The 22443-nt window shown below is 42.3% G+C and overlaps 1 protein-coding gene, 1 long non-coding RNA gene and 5 other non-coding genes across 7 annotated transcripts; 6 read left to right on the top strand and 1 right to left on the bottom strand.

Annotated features, from left to right (window-relative positions):
- Positions 1-260: 260 nt before the first annotated feature.
- On the top strand, positions 261-10502 carry LOC134087684 (uncharacterized). Its single transcript, XR_009939847.1, has 3 exons — positions 261-531; positions 8541-8696; positions 9900-10502. It is a non-coding gene; the product is annotated as an uncharacterized LOC134087684 (long non-coding RNA).
- On the top strand, positions 1472-1684 carry LOC134088310 (small nucleolar RNA U3). The gene has a single exon (XR_009939948.1). It is a non-coding gene; the product is annotated as a small nucleolar RNA U3 (small nucleolar RNA).
- On the top strand, positions 2326-2538 carry LOC134088309 (small nucleolar RNA U3). Its single transcript, XR_009939947.1, has one exon. It is a non-coding gene; the product is annotated as a small nucleolar RNA U3 (small nucleolar RNA).
- LOC134088312 (small nucleolar RNA U3) lies at positions 3184-3396 on the top strand. The gene has a single exon (XR_009939950.1). It is a non-coding gene; the product is annotated as a small nucleolar RNA U3 (small nucleolar RNA).
- Positions 4042-4254, top strand: LOC134088311 (small nucleolar RNA U3). Its single transcript, XR_009939949.1, has one exon. It is a non-coding gene; the product is annotated as a small nucleolar RNA U3 (small nucleolar RNA).
- Positions 6095-6307, top strand: LOC134088322 (small nucleolar RNA U3). Its single transcript, XR_009939958.1, has one exon. It is a non-coding gene; the product is annotated as a small nucleolar RNA U3 (small nucleolar RNA).
- Positions 7359-22234, bottom strand: LOC134087678 (transcriptional regulator QRICH1-like). The gene is made up of 13 exons (XM_062541332.1): positions 22028-22234; positions 15638-15924; positions 15159-15323; positions 14912-15046; positions 14288-14624; positions 12885-13300; positions 12262-12427; positions 11729-11883; positions 11134-11248; positions 10710-10818; positions 9887-10038; positions 9064-9154; positions 7359-8733 (listed from the first exon to the last, which is right to left on the bottom strand). Exons 2-13 carry the CDS (start codon positions 15878-15880, stop codon positions 8544-8546), a joined length of 2274 nt encoding a protein of 757 aa, XP_062397316.1. The 5' UTR covers positions 15881-15924; positions 22028-22234; the 3' UTR covers positions 7359-8543.
- Positions 22235-22443: the final 209 nt, after the last annotated feature.

Raw genomic sequence — 22443 nt, 5'->3', positions numbered from 1 at the left:
ATTGCAGAAGTATCTAATTTAATTTAACTAAATTAGAGGAAATCAGAATGAAGGCGTCTTCTAGGCCTACATGACGTGGATCCCATTCCAAGATACTATTTCTGCAACTTGGACCTAACGCACAGAATTCGCAACAGTATTGCGGGAACGCAAAACGTATTGCATGGAAAAGGGAATGCAAATAGTAAGGGATGGGAAATAGGCTACCATCATGTCCCTTTGAGGGCTCCGTAGAAATTTGACTTAGTTTTGGGGCGGAGCTAACCCACAGTCTACATTTTTCGTAGCCTCTTGATAGAAAATTTGCAGACTTTCTTTCCTTACCAAATTATACAAATTGTAAATGATCTTGCCTAGTCTAAAGAAGTTTAGGTCATATTGGAAACAATGAAGTTTAGGTCTAGGCTACCCTAGCCTACTTCATGCCGGAATGAAGAAGACAATGAAGAAAGAACCTGCAGAGCAGCCTGCTGCTGCTTCCAAGAACATCACTTCATCTCAGCGTCTTAGAAATAATCACATGCGTTAATGGTAAGAGTTCTTGCCGAATTAATTCATGAAATAGAGTTTAGTAAGGCCTACCTTCTGCGTAACGAGGTGTTCTATTGGTTTCAAATTATATTGCAGAATAAATAGCCTTTTGCAATGTAGCCATAGTAAAACGTTGGATTAAAGTGTCTGCGAAATGTGTCATGTAAAACTGTAAGTAGCCTATCAGTTTACGGTTGTTATTAAATTCAAAATAGGCTACTTCCATGTTGCATTCGCGTTTGGAAATATAATCAGAGGTTTGCGCTGGTGAACAGTCTTGTTTTTGCGAGATAGCCTAATTGCAAAACTGAGCAAATAGGCCTATAGTTTGTGTCTCTCGTTTTGCTGAACCTATAACAAACTATATTACTATACAAACTATATAACTATACTTCTTGAATTTCCCCTTGGGGATCAATAAAGTAGGCTATCTATCTTTCTATCTATCTATCTATTTGCGTCTATGCCAGGATTAGGCTACATTCTGACTGACTAGCGGTGTAGTTAAACCTATAGTTAGTAGATAGTTCTAAATATATGGGGAAATTAAACACTGCGACGTTTGTTTACACCCAGCCCAAGATAAAACACTGTAAAAAACATATTTGTAATCTCGAAAACCCAACTGCAGCGTTGCATTATGGGTAAGAACATTGAATAATCATTTGTTCGCATCAAACCGAGTGGCCTTGGCTACTGCGACTTTTCAAGTGTGGATGTTCTTGTTTGGTTAGTTCAGTGGTTCATAAAGACATGAAAGTCGACACATTAAGAGAGACATTGAAATATCGGACATAAATCCGGGAAATTGACGAAATTACGCAGAGTGACGTTTTTCTCATCGCAATGAAAAACATCTGTCTTCTCATCGGTGAGTTGGACCGTCACTGCAAAATGTAGGCATGTGGAAGACTCTCATACTGAGAAGCGTATAGAAATTAAGACTATACTTTCAGGGATCATTTCTATAGTTTCTGACTTTGAAATGTGTTTCGAAAAAGTTGCGTCTCGCTAGCCACGATGACGAGCTGCAATGTTCCTTCTTGAGCGCGAATCGGACAGACATCTATGATTTATTCATGCGATATCTGTTATTGATGACCGTTCCTATCGATTTTAAATCGTAGGGGGGAGGGAACATTTTCAGAGCGGTTAGATAATGCTGTTGAAAATAAATTCTCAAAGAATATACAGTCATCAAAACCTGACCTTTGACAGGAACTTACCGATTTATAATGTTGTCAGACTCTCTAGGCTATTTCGATTCTTGATTAATTGAGAAGTGGTAACGTTGAAGGGTTTAAACTGACGTCTAATGATCAGTATCAGAGAGCCTTCACCCACAAATGGTGATTTAAAATGAAGTAGGCGTAGGCTAACTACTGAAATGATAGAAAACATAATTGTTTAAATTATTGAGATAGGCCTACTGGAATAGGCCCTACTATCTGTAAAATAAATTCATCACATTCACAGTTATTAAACTAAACGGTTAAAGGAAACAAGAACACCACTGTGGCAGGCTGCAAAGTCTCAATGTGTAGCCTAGTAGTGCATAAACATCGCCAACTTAATCCTCCTGTTCTTACTGTAACATCACCGAGTTAATAGAGACATAAAAGTAGTGGACACGTGAAATCCGACGTAATAACTCAGGGACGTGGACTAAATTACGCGTAAGTGACGTTTTTCTCATCGCAATGAAAAACAACTGTCTTCTCATCGGTGAGTTGAACCGTCACTGCGAAATGTAGGCATGTGGAAGACTCTCATACAGAGAAGAAGCGTGACGTCAAGACTATACTTTCAGGGATCATTTCTATAGTTTCTGACTTTGAAATGTGTTTCGAAAAAGTTGCGTCTCGCTAGCCACGATGACGAGCTGCAATGTTCCTTCTTGAGCGCGAATCGGACAGACATCTATGATTTATTCATGCGATATCTGTTATTGATGACCGTTCCTATCGATTTTAAATCGTAGGGGGGAGGGAACATTTTCAGAGCGGTTAGATAATGCTGTTGAAAATAAATTCTCAAAGAATATACAGTCATCAAAACCTGACCTTTGACAGGAACTTACCGATTTATAATGTTGTCAGATTCTCTAGGCTATTTCGATTCTTGATTAATTGAGAAGTGGTAACGTTGAAGGGTTTAAACTGACGTCTAATGATCAGTATCAGACAGAGAGCCTTCACCCACAAATGGTGATTTAAAATGAAGTAGGCGTAGGCTAACTACTGAAATGATAGAAAACATAATTGTTTAAATTATTGAGATAGGCCTACTGGAATAGGCCCTACTATCTGTAAAATAAATTCATCACATTCACAGTTATTAAACTAAACGGTTAAAGGAAACAAGAACACCACTGTGGCAGGCTGCAAAGTCTCAATGTGTAGCCTAGTAGTGCATAAACATCGCCAACTTAATCCTCCTGTTCTTACTGTAACATCACCGAGTTAATAGAGACATAAAAGTAGTGGACACGTGAAATCCGACGTAATAACTCAGGGACGTGGACTAAATTACGCGTAAGTGACGTTTTTCTCATCGCAATGAAAAACAACTGTCTTCTCATCGGTGAGTTGAACCGTCACTGCGAAATGTAGGCATGTGGAAGACTCTCATACAGAGAAGAAGCATGACGTCAAGACTATACTTTCAGGGATCATTTCTATAGTTTCTGACTTTGAAATGTGTTTCGAAAAAGTTGCGTCTCGCTAGCCACGATGACGAGCTGCAATGTTCCTTCTTGAGCGCGAATCGGACAGAAATCTATGATTTATTCATGCGATATTTGTTATTGATGACCGACCCTATCGATTTTAAATCGTAGGGGGGAGGGAATATTTTCAGAGCGGTTAGATAATGCTGTTGAAAATAAATTCTCAAAGAATATACAGTCATCAAAACCTGACCTTTGACAGGAACTTACCGATTTATAATGTTGTCAGACTTTCTAGGCTATTTCGATTCTTGATTAATTGAGAAGTGGTAACGTTGAAGGGTTTAAACTGACGTCTAATGATCAGTATCAGACAGAGAGCCTTCACCCACAAATGGTGATTTAAAATGAAGTAGGCGTAGGCTAACTACTGAAATGATAGAAAACATAATTGTTTAAATTATTGAGATAGGCCTACTGGAATAGGCCCTACTATCTGTAAAATAAATTCATCACATTCACAGTTATTAAACTAAACGGTTAAAGGAAACAAGAACACCACTGTGGCAGGCTGCAAAGTCTCAATGTGTAGCCTAGTAGTGCATAAACATCGCCAACTTAATCCTCCTGTTCTTACTGTAACATCACCGAGTTAATAGAGACATAAAAGTAGTGGACACGTGAAATCCGACGTAATAACTCAGGGACGTGGACTAAATTACGCGTAAGTGACGTTTTTCTCATCGCAATGAAAAACAACTGTCTTCTCATCGGTGAGTTGAACCGTCACTGCGAAATGTAGGCATGTGGAAGACTCTCATACAGAGAAGAAGCGTGACGTCAAGACTATACTTTCAGGGATCATTTCTATAGTTTCTGACTTTGAAATGTGTTTCGAAAAAGTTGCGTCTCGCTAGCCACGATGACGAGCTGCAATGTTCCTTCTTGAGCGCGAATCGGACAGACATCTATGATTTATTCATGCGATATCTGTTAATGATGACCGTCCCTATCGATTTTAAATCGTAGGGGGGAGGGAACATTTTCAGAGCGGTTAGATAATGCTGTTGAAAATAAATACTCAAAGATTATACAGTCACCAAAACCTGATCTTTGACTGGAACTTACCGATTTATAATGTGGTCAGACTCTCTAGGCTATTTCGATTCTTGGTTAATTGAGAAGTGGTAACATTGAAGGGTTTAAACTGACGTCTAATGATCAGTATCAGAGAGCCTTCACCCACAAATGGTGATTTAAAATGAAGTAGGCGTAGGCTAACTACTGAAAAATGATAGAAAACATAATTGTTTATATTATTGAGATAGGCCTACTGGAATAGGCCCTACTATCTGTAAAATAAATTCATCACATTCACAGTTATTAAACTAAACGGTTAAAGGAAACAAGAACACCACTGTGGCAGGCTGCAAAGTCTCAATGTGTAGCCTAGTAGTGCATAAACATCGCCAACTTACAGTTTTTCACAATTGCTAGAACACCTTTTTCAGAACTCTTTACCTTTTTCTCAAAACTGTGAACACAAAACTCATTTCTCAAACTACATTCTCGAAACCCTTCAATCTTGTTGCAAAACTGAACAATCACCTCAAACACTTTTAACTTTGCTCAAAACTAACTAATGCTCTCAAATCATTGAACACATCAGGCACAATTACACTCCTGCAGAGCAGTGATAAGACAATACCCCAAACAATGGAAGACACAGTTTTCAGGGCAGGGTTTATGGCTCCTGGAGGAATTGTATTCATTCTACTGTAATTTGAAAAATAAAATATCACAATGAAAATAAAGAATAAGGACTTATATCACTCTCTACTCATATCCTCTAGCCTATATGAAGATATAAATCAATAGTTTTGTAAGTAAACAGAAAGACAGGCCAATACTGTACTGAATATGATTTGTACTGTGATGCCACAGACTCTGATAGTACTGTAAGTATGCAATACTGTAATTTTGTATTGTGCCTAAATTTAGACTTACTTGGACATACTGATAACTCAGCTCTTTCACTCTCTCAGAGTTGAGCTCAAAGGGTAGTAAGTGTGTAACAGTGGATGTTCAGTGATTACTGTACTGTATGATAATGGACATTTACGCTATTTCTTTTCTGTAGTCTGAATCTTTGGATTATTGACGCCACAGAGAAACCACTGATGTTGGGTTGGACCATGAAGTCCTGCTTCTCTCATTGGCATTCCATGAACCAGAACATGGTCAATGATTGTTGCCCAAATACCATCATTTACAGTATTGCAACTCTTGGGACTCTCTGTCTTTCTCTTCATCCTCTTCCTTGTACACCACTACTGTAACACACAATTGTTGACCCCTGCGTCTCTGTCAACTCTGAACTGACTTATATTGGTTGTCACATCATTAGACAGAAGTGTTATCAATTTTGAGTGGTAGTGTTCAAATGGAGACAACTGTGCACTAATTGTGTTCAACTTCTGCTTTGTTTGGTTATCAATATAATTAAGAAGTGCATCAGAATGCACAATGTGTTCACAGTTTTGCAAAAAGGGTTAATGAGTTTGGTAAAATGGGTGAAAGTGGGTGAAAGTAGTCTATGGTTTTGGCAAAAAAGGGAAAAATTCAATAAATGTGTTCAGGCATTTGAGAATTTGATTCAGAGAATGGGGTTTAGTGTTTGAGCAACTGTGAAAAACTGTAATCCTCCTGTTCTTATCACCGAGTGGTCAATAGAGACATAAAAGTAGTGGACACGTGAAATCCGACGTAATAACTCAGGGACGTGGACTAAATTACGCGCAATGAAAAACAACTGTCTTCTCATCGGTGAGTTGAACCGTCACTGCGAAATGTAGGCATGTGGAAGACTCTCATACAGAGAAGAAGCGTGACGTCAAGACTATACTTTCAGGGATCATTTCTATAGTTTCTGACTTCGAAATGTGTTTCAAAAAAGTTGCGTCTCGCTAGCCACGATGACGAGCTGCAATGTTCCCTCCTGAGCGCGAATCGAACAGAAATCTATGATTTATTCATGTGATTTCTGTTATTGATGACTGTCCCTATTGATTTTCTATCGTAGGGGGGAGGGAACATTTTCAGAGCGGTTAGACAATACTGTTGAAAATAAATTCAACTCTCATATGGAGTTATATACACCCTCCCTTCCTTCTTCAATTCCCGTCCTCACTGATCTAGATAGAAAATGATGGTGCGGCAACAATGGGCAATAGTCTATTCAGTGTTAGTTATAGATGGTGGGAACGCCCCTCGAGGATCGAGCATCGAGGAGAGTGTTTGAGAGCCACCCATAAGGCCTATTCGGACGGGATTAGTTTTATGGGGTGACATCAGGTAAAGTAATAATTACCAGGTAATGTAGTCCCGTCCGGACGCGCCATGTCAGTAAACATAACGGAGTATGTCGGTGACATTTACAGACACTTTTACCTTCCGTAAAACGGTCCGGAGAAATTACCTTAGTTAATATTAATCCCGTGCGAACGCGACCCTCTGTAAATATGTCTGTAATATTTCGTCGCATCCTGCATAGTCTGAATGAAAACATGACATGCTGTGTAGCTCCTAATAGGACGTTAGCTAGTTTGCCTATTAGCTTGATATTGTTAGCCATTTCAAACTACTTATGGCATAACATAAAGCTAACGTTTGCTAGTTTAACCAACTTGTAGTCTTTCAAATCTGAAAATGCCGCACGTACCTGACGCAAAGTATCACGTGCACAGCGACGAAGATGTGACGGCAGAACGTAAACGTAGTTACTCCTCCCATGTCAAGTAAAATGACAGAGATGTCTAGTCCCGTCCGAATTGGACATTTATATTACAGAGGTCATATGATAAACCTGCATTACTGTACGTCCCCCCATAAAACTAATCCCGTCCGAATAGGCCTATAGTGTCTTCCTAAAATGACTAAATCATTCTTGCAGGTTGACAGTTGGGTGTAGCTGTGGCAGCTGGTGTGAGGGTAGAGTAACCCATGATGTACCAGATGACGAGGATTCTGTAGCTTCCTGCGATGTTGTGGTTGTCTCTAGAGGCCTCTAACCTAAAAGAACCACCATCCACGTGATTTCTGGGTTTAAAAAAACACACACAAAAAAAGAAACAAAAACAAATCAGAGAGGACAGATGACTTGTAAATCTGAACAGGCGGTTTTATGTAATGTATAATAATAATCATGTATGATACACAAATGATGATACAGTACAGTACAGTCCCCCACTTAAGAGTCCAAAGGGGTGAATGGCAGAGGTGGTGTGTGTGTGTGTGTGTGTATGTGTGTATAGTCCATGGTTTAGGGTTTATCAGTGTGTTTGTTTGTAGGTGTTGGTAAAAAGTCATTTTAAAGACACTAGCTGTGTCATTTCCTTCCTCCTGTTGCACTTTGCTCAGTTTATGCGCCAGAGCTCCCCCTAGTGGCCTCTCCACCAAAAAGCAGCCTTTGTGGAGGTGGAGTCACTATCCGTATTTGGAGGCGTTGAAGAGGTCCACATTGTTGTCCAAGGGAGGTGGCAGGCAGCAACAGCCCATAGTGTTCGTTCTACCGTTCATTACAATCAAAATTAAACTAAACCAAGAGGGGAAAGGCGCTGTATCCATGGCAACCATCCAGTCTGTCCCATGGCATCTGGAGATTTAAAAAGTTCCTGCTTCCCCAGCAGGCGTGTCACGGAACAAACCCAAGCGTGTGTGTGCATGTGTTTGTATACACTTGCATACACTTGAGTATCTGCATACACTTCGGCAAACTTGCTAACGCAGCACAAGGCTGCCGCTGTACACCCATTTCAAATAGGAGAGACAGAGTTGAGATGTGACTAACAGATGGGTGTAAAAAAATAAATAAGAGCACAGTAAAAAATAGAGATGTAGTGAAAAAGAAGCGCGCGCACGCGTGTGTATTCAAGCACGACCATATCCAGCTGAGCATATATATGGTTTGTGTCAACGCAGTGGTCACAAGGCAAAAGAGTCATACAAAATGTCAAAAGTAATAAAAATGACAACATTTTAAAAGGAGAAACAGTATAGTGGCACATGAAATGAGAAAGGCCACTCTTCCACCATATGCTTCTGCTGTAAAATACAGTCTTTTGGCAAAGAGTTTGTCTGAAAACACAGAGAAAGCAGCAAACAGGAAGAAGAAGAGAATACAGAAGATGTTAAAGAGAAAGACAGAGACAAGTAAAAACAGACAAAGTAGAGAGATGGGGTGAGACAGACAGAGAGACAGACAGACAGACAGACAGACAGACAGACAGTGAGAGACAGCTGATGGAGGTCACGCTGGTCCGTCTCTCCCCTCCTCCCACAGGCCCTACTGGATGGTGGTTGTCGCCATGGTGACGGCTTCCTGGATCTCGCGCACGATGAGGATCCGGGCCAGCATCTGCTCCACCTGCTGGCGAGGGATGGGCTGCGCCGAGTACCAGATGGGGCTGTTGGGAGCCACCACGGGCTCGGGGGTCAGGTAGAACGTGTCGTTCCGTCCCTTCGCACTCTGAGGACTGACGTGGAACACAGAACATAAGCTGGGTCAGAACAGGATGTGTTTTTATGTGTGAGGACTTGGAAAAAATATCTCTGCACACATATCGTTCTAGAGTAGTACACCGCACTCTCGAACACCAAGGTGCCAGAAAAACGTCTCTGCAAAAAAATCTCTGCACACTTGGATCCATGCAAAAATTGTGTTTTACTACCAAGCTTTTGGTCCTTAGACTTTCATCAGGGCATTGCCAGGGGCCAAGGTCTAAGGACCGAAAATTGGTAGCAATTAAAACATTTTTTGCATAGATCCAAGTGTGCAGAGATTTTTTTTATGTGTGAGGACTTACCACTTGAAGAGGTAGAAGTCGTAGAGCTTGATCGGACAGCGCAGTGGGTTCTCCGGCTGTTCCGATTGCTCGGCGTACATGTCATCAGTCACTAGAACGAGAATGCAAGGCAGAGAGAGAGAGAGGAGGGAAAAGACGGAAGTTATACAACTGATGTTAATATTTAATGTTATCTGTTCTCCCGGAGATGTGCTTACCACTGAAGGAACCGATATGGATTCTGAGTTGCCCTCCAGGGACAATCCACCAGAATCCCATGATGCCCGAGTTGCCCCTCTAACACCACTTGCCAGTGTGCCCCTCCCTAGCCTAAGTAATGGAGATCTGTGTGTGTGTGTGTGTGTGTGTGTGTGTGTGTGTGTGTGTGTGTGTGTGTGTGTGTGTGTGTGTGTGTGTGTGTGTGTGTGTGTGTGTGCCTGATTTCTCGCAGTGAGCTGAAGAAACCTCTAAGCTACTCAGAAATGAATCTTTGTGTAGGAGAGGAGGAAGCAATTAAGTTTCAGTCGACTATTCCCATTTCCCAGCACTTCAGCAGGGGAAGTGAAGTAGTCAGGTTGGCTGACCTGTTCTCCCTCTAGCCTGCCCTTACAACAAATGACATGGGTGTGTGTGTGTGTAGGTGTAGGTGAGTGACAACCAGCAATAGAAGGGGAAGTAGAGCTCCCGTTGGGAACACTATTACATATCTGTGTAGAGTCATGGTCACGGTATTTTTCACTACATTTTCATAACGTAAAGTAAAAATATTACCGTACATACATTAATTAAGTATAAGCTTTAAGTCTTACAATCCTGAAGAGTGTGTCAAAGTAATGATAAGAACCTTTCTGTCCCAGATGGTGTGGGCCAGCCCCCTTCAGGTAGCGGATGCTGGTGCTCTTGTCTTTAGGGTTGGACGGGTTTTTCTTGGTGTGTCGGAGCACTTTGGAGAAGGCCACCTTCATATGCTGATCTACCGTCTTCAGCTGGAAATACCTGAGGGAGAGGGAAGAACATCAACTCATCTCAACAAATGTGGTCAAGGGTAACGGTGTTTTTGTTGAGGTTGTTATTGTCAGAGTTGTGAAAGTCCAGCTTCAGAAAGTTAAAAGTCCGGTCGCATATTAGAATCAGACAGTACATGTAAGGACTTTGACTTTCTGAAGCTAGACTTTTACTCCTCTGGTTATTGTTGAACAAGAAAAACTAGTGAGTAGTTGAGAGACAGAATGTGATCTCTGAGACAGTGAGTAGTTTCACAGTGAGCAGTTTAACCTTTCATGTTTTGATCTTATGTATATATGTATGTATGTATGTATATGCCGAATCCCCTTTACTTTGTTGAATGATGTTTGTGTTCCTTTCCAGTTGACTGCTTTTTTTGTTGTTGCTTTGGCAACACTGAGCCTAAATGTCATGCCAATAAAGCTATTTGAATATGAACGTATGAAAGACAAAGTCAATGGAGCTGCTTGTGGAGCGGATGAGCTGAAGTGGGAAAGAGGTGTGTGTGTGTGTGTGTGTGTGTGTGTGTGTGTGTGTGTGTGTGTGTGTGTGTGTGTGTGTGTGTGTGTGTGTGTGTGTGTGTGTGTGTGTGTGTGTGTGTGTGTGTGTGTGTGTGTGTGTGTGTGTGTGTGTGTGTGTGTGTGTGTGTGTGTGTGTCGTACTTGGTGTTGAAGAACATGAGGGTGGTGAGTAGTGTGGAGGGGGAGTGCGCTCCCAGCTGTTTACACTCCCACAGCATCTCTTCTGTGACGTGGCTGGGAATAATGTAGCCTAGCAAAGATGCAAAACACACACACACACACACAAAATTATCACCTCACATACTGTATACCTCATACTGTACCTCTCTGAATTTCAAGAAATGGCAGGCTAGATCTGGTAAGCAACTACCACTAATTCCATTGCTGCATTGCACTGATCGGGCAATAGAAAAAATGTCAACATTCCTGAAATTCTGGGCATCTAAAGTGGAAAATCGTATTACTTTTGGAAAACTTCACTTCAAGTGGAAAGATCAAATACGTCTTGAAAACTTAACACAAAACCCGGAAAACCTTTGTGTGAGCGTGCAACATAGACTCTTACTTAGAGGATGTATGCTAGGTTTCCATGGCTCCAGTATCCGGTGTAGCCACTGATGGAAGCGTGCGTAATATGGATCCGAGAACACATCGTCTACTCGTCCATTTTCAAACAGAAACTACAACAAAGGAGAGAAGAATGTCTGTCACAAACAATAGGTACAGCGTTCCCACAGGTCAGGGAATTCCTGGAATATCATGGAATTTCAGAAGAGGCATTTCCAGTCAAGGAATATCAGGGAATTGTATTAACAGTAAATTATGTAATAGCCAAAACCTGCTGTGTAATCTCGTTTCATGTGTGGATGCACCTTTGATGTTTTTGTTTTGCCCGAAACATTTCCCTCTCTAAAAATGTGCGACATTCTAGAATGCAATATCTTGGCTGGTGGCGTTACTTCAGGCAAACATGCCGGGGAAATGCCGGTTTCGAGGTCATGGAAATTCTGTTTTATGGTCAGGCAAAAGTCAGGGAATTTTAAGTCTGACTTAGAGTGGGAACCCTGTAGGTACCATAGCATCCATCGTTTCCATGTCTGTAGAGACTACAGGGTGCGGCAGTATACCAATATATGAAACAGTGTGTGTGCCAGGCCCACCTTCTGTATGCACAGGAAGACGTAGTAGAGCACGTCGGCCTCGTAGCTCTCGCCCTCCAGGCCCTGCGCCTCCTCCGTCATGAGCGCCAGCGCCACGTTCAGCTCCGCCACCGCGCTCGACACCAGGTCCTCCTGGTACCGCAGGGGCTGCCGGCCTACACACACACACACACACACACAGGTTATCAAAAACAAATGGACTACCTCACACACATTGATAGGGTAAGCGTGTACACACACACACACACACACAGGTTATCAAAAACAAATTGACTACCTCACACACATTGATAGGGTAAGCGTGTACACACACACACACACACACACACACACACACACACACTCACAGGTTATCAAAAAACAAAATGACTACCTCACACACAATGATGGAATAAGTGTACACACATGGAAGTTCTCAAGATAACCTGCTTTAAGGCAACATAAGCCAGACATATTATTACTGGGATTCAACTGGTAACATAGGAGTGTGTGTGTGTGTGTGTGTTTCAGTGAGTGTGCATCTGCATACTCACGTCCGATTGGTGCTAGTTTGGAGACCTGCTCCTTGTCCAGCTCGGCGTTCTTGCGCTGGGCCCAGATCCGCCACACCTCCAGCCCCTCCTCGGGCTTCAGGGAGTTGGGCAGCAGCATCTCCGGCGGCGCCTGGGGCTGGGCCTCCACCTCCGACACCGTCACAGTCTGACCCCACGTGGGAGAACAAGGGCAGCCAGTCAACGCACTCGACTAGTCATAAGACCTGGTCCAATCATATACTGTGTATAGTGAGCTGAGAACACTAAATGGCCACATTCCCCAGATTCGTTAAGAAGCTCTTAAGAGCTATGATCTTCTTAGGAACGCTCTAAGAACGCTCCTAAGAAGATCTTAGCACTTGTTAACGAATCTGGGAAACGCGGCCAATGTAAGCTGTTTCACCAACCCACATTTCATGAATGACTGGTATAAACTTAAAGTCGTTTTCATGAGTTACCGGTACTCTAGTACTATGAAAACAGTTGTTAGTTGCAAGTTAATTTATAATTTAATTATCTATAGGTTTCTCATAGAACATCAGTAACACAACCGGTAAAACAACAATACAAAACAGAAAATTACCGTCCGTCCCCCCCCCCCCCCCCAACGCCCTTTTACCCACCTGCAGCTGTTGCTCCTGCACCGCCCCGCCGTGCGCCTGGACGATCTGCTGCTGCTGCGGGTCCCAGATCTGCAGCGACTGCGTGGCGTTTCCGTAGGCGCCCGTCACCGTCTGCACGGCCACCGGGATGTGGATGTTGCCGTTCATGAACTGCGCCGGGAACAGCGTGTTGGCCAGCGTCTGCACCGCCTCCTCCTGACCCGCCACCATGCCCGAGACCGTCGCCGTGGAGACGGGCGTCATCTGCGCCCCGCCCGCCGTGACGCTGGCCACCGCCATCTTGAGCTGCTTGTCCTTGTCGTCGCCGGCGGCCACCTGGAGGGCGGTGGTGCCGTAGGCGTCCTGCGGGATGGCGATGTGGGTGATGCCTTGCTGCTGGGCTGGCGCCGAGTACACCGGGATGGTCCACGTCTCGCCTAGGCACAGGGGCATAGTTAGGCTGGACTATGACTGTGTTGGGAGTTAAGGGAGTTAAGAGTGTATTTACACATGCACCCCCCGGAGGGCAAGCTAAGTGCAAATGAGAACAAAGCAGTGATGACCAGAATTAACAGAGTTTGCCTTCAGGTCACAATCACACACACACACACACACACACACACACACACACACACACACACACACACACACACACACACACACACACACACACACACACACACACACACACACACACACACACACACACACACACACACACACACACACACAGAGTCCTTGGCTCTGCTAAGGGGAGTCTAAGTGCATTTGTGTGTGTTTAACTGTGGACCTAGTGATGTCTGTAGCATTGTGATCATGATCTGGACTATGGGTCTGGTCTTAATCAATACTAATACTGGAGTTATACTTGCTAAGTAAGTACAAATTGGTGTTAGCTAATTTTAGGAGACTCTAAAACCAGCCATAACCTAAATTAATACCAAAGTATCTTTATGTATAGATCTTGACCTTTAAGTCTGACTTAAAATTTACACTGCTGTACATTTGAACATTTTCTCACCACAGATGTCCCGACCCTATGCAACTTTTTCATAGTCATAAAATCGCTCAGAAATCGTTGTTTTGCTTGACTGACCAGTTTCATCGAAAACAGTAATATTTCCTCCCGCCCCCAGTGTCCCTATCCGCTATTGCAACCTTGCAGTTTCTGCAGGAGACGATCGTCTCCGGTTTACATCTGGAAGTCTGAGACGCGTAAGGAACAATAAGAACCACGCTTGCAATTTATATATTTATATATAGCCTATATATGTATAAATATACACGCTAAAGCTGTCGGGGAAGCTCTGCAGAGAAATATGCAAGCATAAAACGAGCGAAACCTAAAAACGAAACCGAAACCAGAGACGAAATCGCCAATCCTGCATAGTTTCTCTTTAATGTGCACTCTCAGCCGTGTGTACCTGTCGGGCTGGTGATGGTGCCCGTGGCGCTGTACAGGTGTGTGCTGTCCACCGTCAGCAGGTCCGGCCGCAGGGACACGTAGCTCTGCTGCTGACCCTGAGGGATGGCCAGCACCGTGGCCAGCTGTTGCCCCGGCAACGCGTACGAGACCGTGATGGGCAAGTCCACCTTGCGCTTCTTGGCCGGCTGGAGAACCCCGACGGCTGACGTAGCTGTGCTGGAGGTGTGTCCGCGCGGAGAGCCCTGAGCCTGGGCCTGAGCATCAGAGAGGGCCCCTACCGTCTGGATCTGGATCTGCTGGCCTCCAGCCACAGCTGCCACCAACTGGGCTTGGATCTGATGGAGGAGAGGGCAGAAGTGGACATCAGGGGGGAGAAGAACGGTGAACTATAAAGTTGAGACTATATACGGTAACAGTGCATAGTTGAATATCGTCAGGAGATGTGCAATAACCTCAGGCAGTTCTGGATAATAGTTAAGCAGCTATATTTAGCACAAATAAATATTCTACAAAAAGAGCATCAATTTATATTAGTCCGACGTGTATGTATGAGTAAGTGTGCATGCATAGTAATTTATGCAGTATAATAACAGTATATTAAGCATTTGAGTTGTGAGCTCACCTGTTGGTGCTGCTCCTCTGTGATCTCATGCTGGATGAACTGTGTTGCTGTGGCAACCCCCTGCAACTGCTGCTGGGAGGGAGAAGGCACCTGCAGCACCTGTCCTATCTGAGCCTGCTGACCCTGAATCTGCACCTGACGAACAGACAGAGAGAGAGAGATAATGTGAGGAATGACTCGGATTGGGATGACTTTTCTCTCGTATAACACTACCCACTGATCTAAATCACAGCTGCCACAAGCTCACCTGGACTTGGATCTGCTGCTCGTTGGCCTGCGGCACGGCTGTGGTGAGCTGCGGGGACATCTGTGCAGCAGTTACCTGGGTGACCTGGGCCTGCGCCGAGGACACCACCTGCTGCTGCTGTTGTTGCTGCTGTTGCTGCGGTGACTGCTGCACCTGCACCTGAACCTGCATCAACCCAAAGGAGAGGAGACAAAACAGTCAACAACAATACCATAATGAAAGACAACTCTTCCATTTATCTTCAATTTCCACTATAAAAGTCTCAATTAAATGAGATGTAAATGGACTGTAAATGGCAACTGTATACACAAAGTAGCACTCTAACATGTCCCCCCCCAAGAGCTGATTTTCATGTCCACCATTCTAAATAAATACATTGTGATCTAAAGTTAAGGTCACAATTGCTTGCGTGTAACCCTGCTTGACTGTGAGATTCAGTTTCCTTTTCAATGTGCTAGTACTTCTTCACGTTCTCTTACCGGGCACGCCAGCTCCAGAAGAGAGCCTGCTACTTCTGTGCTGTCTGTGTAGATGCAGTTGGCCCCCTGCTGGTACACCATGGTGTTGTTGTCGCCGCCCTGCTGGCCGAACTCCTGCAGCGCCTCGGGCCCCTTGTTGGCCAGCGACTCCAGGAACTCCTTCATCCGGTGCTGGGGGACGCTGCGCGCCTTCACACGCACCAGCTCCTCAAACGACACCGAGCCTTCCATGGAGTTGTTCATGGCCCCTCCTCTCCTGGCTGGCTAGCCAAACAGCACACACCTGTCTTTAAACACATGCATGAATGAAATAACATGGAGTCAAAAGACATGCATATTTCACTACCATCTAAAGGTTGTCAATGAGATCATACCAAATGTGAAATCATCAAAAGGATGCAAGGCCAGAATATAAAGTTGGACACAAACGCATTCCTATCCATCACAAATGCAAATAAAAAGCAACAATGCTTTGAAATAATCTCACACATAGCAAATTACCCATTCTGCACTCAGGAAAGCAACTTGACACACAACAGCCTAACACTCAGCAATACATTAGTCATTGCCATCAAAAATGATACTATATTCATAAAATGTAGACGTAGACATAATAGTCAGGGGGCCAATTCTGAAAAGGGCTTCCGTTAAGACTTTTGCGGACATGTTTTGGTACAAGCGGTCAACCTATTTTTTTAGTTAGAAGACACCCATAGGTAAGATATTATGGTGGTTGTCAAGCAATTTTTTTTTTTTTTTGACTTGTGCAAGCAATTTCAGGCCAATTTTTTGGTTTCCTGCTCAACATGACATGCCAACGATAAATGTTGAATATCTCCACAACCACAAGAACCATATAGATAAAAATGGTATGGAATGAAAGCTAACACTCGTGGGATGTCTGCTGAAGTGTCAGAATTAACATTTATTGTACAGTATAAGAGACAACAGACCTAGAACATGAAAAAAACAATCTCCGCCTAAAGAGAACCAGTTTTCAAAGTGAATATCAGATTGGAAACATAACATAGCATTCCAAAACCTCTATCAATCAGTACCCCTATCTATGGGAATGAGTCAAGCCAAGTTTAAAGCTTGTAGGGAGAGACAGTGCACTGCTGCACATGTTATAATACTTTAATGTTATGGCGAAAATGTAGAACTGTAGATGGTGGTCTATGGTGCTATTTGACTTCATTAATGTACCAGGTTGTGACAAATTGTGTTTAATGGACATATCACTATAGTTATCAATTCTACCCAAACATAACCGCTCTCTCAGTTCTTTAGGATTAGAGGTTAGTAACTAGTTAGTAGTAATAACTTTGTAATAGTCGTATGGCAAAGGCATTTTTCCCCATCCAAGCAGTGGTGCTCGGGTATAGGCAGCCAACAGAAGAAGGCACATGAAGGATGGCATGCTTTCCCCCCAGCTTTTAACCACAGAGGTCAGGTGCTTGGAGCTTGGTGAGTACAGGTCAGGTGCTTGGAGTTGACGATATGTGGATGTGAGGAAAGTGGAAGTCAGTGCAGTACCAGGCAGTGTCGATGTCCCTGACCAGGACTCAGACTGAGCACATGGACATGGTCCCTGGGTACCTTCTGTTGGCTGCCTACCTGAGCACCACTGCTTGGCTGCACTGTAAAACCCGGGAAGTTAACTTAAGTGTATATAAGTCATTCAGCTGAGTTATTTCTATGTGTGTAGTTTGTGTTGGGATAACTTTAAAGAGTCAAGTAAACTACTGTATACTCATTTTATTCATCTAATTTCAACTTGAGTAAAATACAGTCATGGCTGAAAGTGTTGGCACCCATGTTAAAGTTGACTAAAAAGAGGAATATAAAATCATCTTTTGGAAATTGATCTTAATGCCTGAAGTAATAAAAGTAGAACATATCCAACCTTTAAGGACACCAACGTTCAATGTGAATGAATAATGTATCATAAATAAATAAATGTATTGGCACCCCTATGTAACCCTATGGGAATTTAACACAAAGGGTTAACATAGGGGCAGGCAGATTTTTAAAGGCCACTTATTTCATGGATCCAGGAGGATACTATGCATCCTGATAAAGTTCCCTTGACCTTTGGAACTAAAATAGCCCCACATCATCACACACCCTTCACCATAACTAGAGATTGGCATGGTGTTTTATTCAGTTGGCCTATTAGCTGGTTTGATTTGCATTGAGCTCAATGAGGCTAACTGAAGAAAACTGAACAAAACACCATGCCAATCTCTAGGTATGGTGAAGGGTGTGTGATGATGTGGGGCAATTTTAGTTCTAAAGACCAATGGAACTTTATCAGGATGCATAGTATCCTGGATCCATGAAATAAGTGGCCTTTAAAAATAAAAATCTGCCTGCCTCTATGGGAGTTGAGAACATAGGCTTAACATAGGGGTGCCAATACGTATGACCCCAGTCTTTTAAGGAAGAACATTTATTTATTCATGATACATTATTCATTGCATGGGGTGCCAACACTTTCAGCCATGACTGTATATGCCACTCATTTCAATTAAGTAATCATGGCAAGAAGTATATTCACAATAAGAAATGGCTGACCACACATTACATTTCCCAGAATGTCACTGTCCATAGTATTCTTAACACATCACATATTAATCTTGACTGAAATTGAATCTTAAATGCAATAGTTAAACTATATTTACGGCTATACTATAGCTGTTATGTTATTGTGTTATTTACATTGACACCACACACCATCAAGCAGATGACTATCCATAACAGACTTGGCCTGTGGGCTGATTTTAAAATCTTAGATCACTTGTAATGCTTCTGACAGACGTAATGATAATCTGAAGATACAGTATATCATGATGGCCAGTACTGCCATGGTGATAAATATTATGTTTCACTACCATCATTCTGCAGTAATCCTATTAATTTAATAGAAATTTAAACCTATAAAAAAATCCTGAAATCTTTACTCCTGAAGCTCATATCCTGTCCATAAGAGGGGTAATATAGTTACTCAATGTAAACATGCATAATGTGTCTGTATATCTCCCCAAGAGACAATACAGACAGACAATAGGAGGCTCAATCACACCATTGGGATACTCAACTTTGTGATACTTTCAAGTGACTATATGTCAAAGTCAAATTGGGAAACGCAATCAACTTTGCATTAGGCCAAGAAAAAGTGAACTTCAAAATGTTCTTTATATTTTGAGAATGGGCTTCTCCTTAATGGTATATCTGATCATATTCTGAAAATCATCAACACAATATTTTTGCCCATCACCTGGTAAACAGTAAGAAGCCACAATTAACAGCTAAGAGAACAAATACTTATTAGAAAATCAAAGAAGCATTTACCCATAATCCATAGAAAATGATAGCTCACACATTGAGTACATTGCATTTTTTCGTGTGTAGGCCTACATAATTCTTACTTGTCATGACAATTCACTCAAGTTGTTATTAGGTGAATGAAATTAGTGTAGTTTACTTGACTCCTTTAAGTTATCCCAACACAAAATGCAATACATACTGTACAATATACTAATAACTCCAGTTGAATGACTTATTTACACTCAAATTAAATGAGTTGCCAAACTCAAATGTCAAGGCATCCGGTTTACTCAAATAATTTCAGATAAATTAGCTTCCCAGGCTTTACAGTATACTCAAATAATTTGAGTTCAGTTAACTTCCCGGGTTTTACAGGGGAAAAACATACCTTTGCCATACGACTATAACAAAGTTGTTATTGCTAACTACATGTAGTTACTAACCCCTAACCCTAAAGTAGTGAGAGAGCAGTTATGTTTGGATTGAATGAATAACTATAGTAATATGTCCATTAAATATCATTTGTGTCACAGCCTGGTATATTAATGAAGTTAAATAGCACTATACACCACCATCTACAGTTCTACATTTTCACTGTAACATTTAAATATTATAACTTGTGCAACATTGCATGTCTCTCCCTACAAGCTTTTAACTTCGTCTTCACAACCACCCTGATATCTTACCTATTTTAGTCTTCTAACAAAAAAAAAATAGGGTGACACTGACAGCTTGAACCAAAACATGTCTGCAAAAGTCTTAACGGAAGCCCTTTTCAGAATTGGCCCCCTGACACAACAGTGGCCCTTGTGGTGTGATACTCTTGTGGTATTTATTGATCATTATTTTTTAATGATCATGCTTGCACACAAGTTGGATTATATTGCACATTTGCCCAAAATTACAGTAGGTAACATGGAAGAAAAAGGAAGCACTTTGGGGGGAAAATCCGCTTTTTCCATTTTTAAGAATATAGTGTTAAAATGGACAAAACAACATTTTCTAAGCTGACAACCTGTCTAGAACTCATGTTGAGGGGTTAAATATCAATACTGGATAGGTTGTATGCTTGTACCAAAAAGTGTCCGACAAAGTTTTAATATCAGTTTTGGCCCCCTGACTATAATGCCAAGATGGTTACTGTACGCTTTCAAAATACAACATGTGGCTTGAATTAGTGTGGTGTATGGCACCCACAGCCTATTTCCAGAGTGATTAGTGGACTCTGTGCTGGCCTGGGACCACGATGAGTACTAGTGATCGAGAATGTTGGAATGCACATAGTGCTCATAGCTCAAATGCGCCAGTGTGCTTTTCTCTGGTTCTGTTCATTCTCTCTCAAATCGGGTCTGCATGATATACCGACACACTGCATCTTAACGGAGAACAGCAGATGGGAAGTCTGAAGGGAGAAAGTGAAAACTGAGCTAGGGGGATCAATACGGGGAGCTCTAACTGCAGAGCAGAAGCGAAAGTGTAAGCGAGGTATCGCCAGCCATGTGGAAAAAACGCCCCTTCAGTCACTAATGGTTCGCCTCACAAGCTAGACTTTAAACAGAAGCAATGAGTGGCATTACGCAATAGTCATGGGGCTTAATTACCGTGGCATGAGTGCACAAGTCTGAGATTATAATTTGATGGAATTGTGATATACATTGGAATACTCACATTTACATGGGGAAACCTCTCAGCTTTAAAATTACTTATTCAGGCGGCCTACTTATTAAAAAGGGCTGTCCCCTTTGTATTGTCAACAAAGCTAAACTAAGCCGGAACTGCTCCACCAAAAGCAATTAAATGTCACACATATGAAGCGTTAATTCTGTACACAATTAGGCAGGCAACACAATGGTTATAAAACAAATGCTTTCTTTCCTTTTCATATGCACACATTTGAATAAACCTACGGTCCACTTCAAATGAATACCGGGTATTTTCCATTTAAGACATTGTCTCTTGTTTACATCAGACTTTTGACGTTTTAAGACTGGTGTGCATGAACCGACAAGACCAGGGCCTCAGGAAGCATTCGTCATCTGAATATTCTGACAGAATTGGGACCATCTCGTAAAGGACACTATGCATGTTCTTGGCAATAACTTCCTTGGTAATAGCTCTGCAAAGAACACACAACTATAACCAGGGTTATGCAACTGTGCTTTACCAAAGTAAATGTTTCCATCCAGGTTAATTACATAGCGATTAAAGCACTATTCATTTTTAATCGAAGAGTCAACCAGCCTCTCCCTTAGCATGTTTATTTACGATCGAGGCCAGACGTCAGCTGGGTGTCAGCAGAGGTTGACTGTTGCTTCGATGCCGACAGCACATGTGTTTCGACTTGACACAGACAGAAATTACATATTACGTTCACAGAATGTCCCTGCCGATAATTTGTCATCGACTGTCCTACTACAGGAAAAGTGTAAGGAAAAGCAAGGATCTCGCTCAAAAATAACTCCTTTCTTGCAAACCGCAGCAGCCTTTCAACAGACCTCCTTAAATTTTAAGGGTTTATTGTCAAACCTTGGCAATCAATAGAACATCCACAGTTCAGTTCTACACGACTCACCAAACACCTGATATATTCAGGCAAACCATGTTCTGGCTCAGGCATACAGCTGCAGTAGGCAGTAGTAAAAAAATCTGATATACGAGAATGACATGACCCAGAAGGCAGCCAACGTAAAATGTTCCAAGAAAGTACGCTTGTGTTTTGCAGAGCATTCGTCCCCACTCTCCTTTTGGTCATTTCTGGCTCGTACTCTGTACCTTGGCATATAGAACGTGATTCTGTCCTGCAACTACATAACTTCAAAAGCCAACAGCAGCAGAATTCATCTACGTTAGCTGTGATGATTGATAACTAATAGCATTCCTCACCATTGTGAGCTTAATCTGATTTCGCATGATGCTAATAACGCCATGATGACTGCTAGTGTGCTACATTGCTCACTGAATGAAAGCATAAAACTACATATAGATATACATCCTTAATTTACGACAGAAATCATGAGAATAACTGTTCAGAAATTGCTAGATAGCTAGTTATCTACCTACCTCTGTTTCCAGGCCTGTCCGTTTTGTTCTTCTTCCAGTTTACACTTCAGACGCCACTTATCATGCACGATCGAGTTAAGAAGAACAAAAACAGTATTGTTGTCTTGCTCTGTGGCGTGGTCGATTGCAATTACTCAAAATATTATCAGAAATTTGCATGTTTTCTTCTTTCTTACACACACACCTCTCTGGGCGCCATCTTACAACAAGTCGCTTCTGACCAATCCGATGGACTTTAGGCAGGCTCTATTCGTATCGCGAGACTGCGAAAGCCGACGATTCCTCGAGTGCTTTAAAGGAGACACGCGTAGTCAGAGTGGACTTTTTAGCGTAGTTCTGAAATCTCAATAATTATTGGAAAGCAAGATTGATTGATTTAAACGTTTTAAACAGATTTAACGGCAACGTTACTGCTG

The sequence above is a fragment of the Sardina pilchardus genome, chromosome 7 (genome assembly GCF_963854185.1).
Source record: "Sardina pilchardus chromosome 7, fSarPil1.1, whole genome shotgun sequence".
Lineage (NCBI taxonomy): Eukaryota > Metazoa > Chordata > Actinopteri > Clupeiformes > Clupeidae > Sardina > Sardina pilchardus.
Note: the sequence above shows the minus strand (reverse complement) of the source record. Positions and strands in the feature narration are given on the sequence as shown.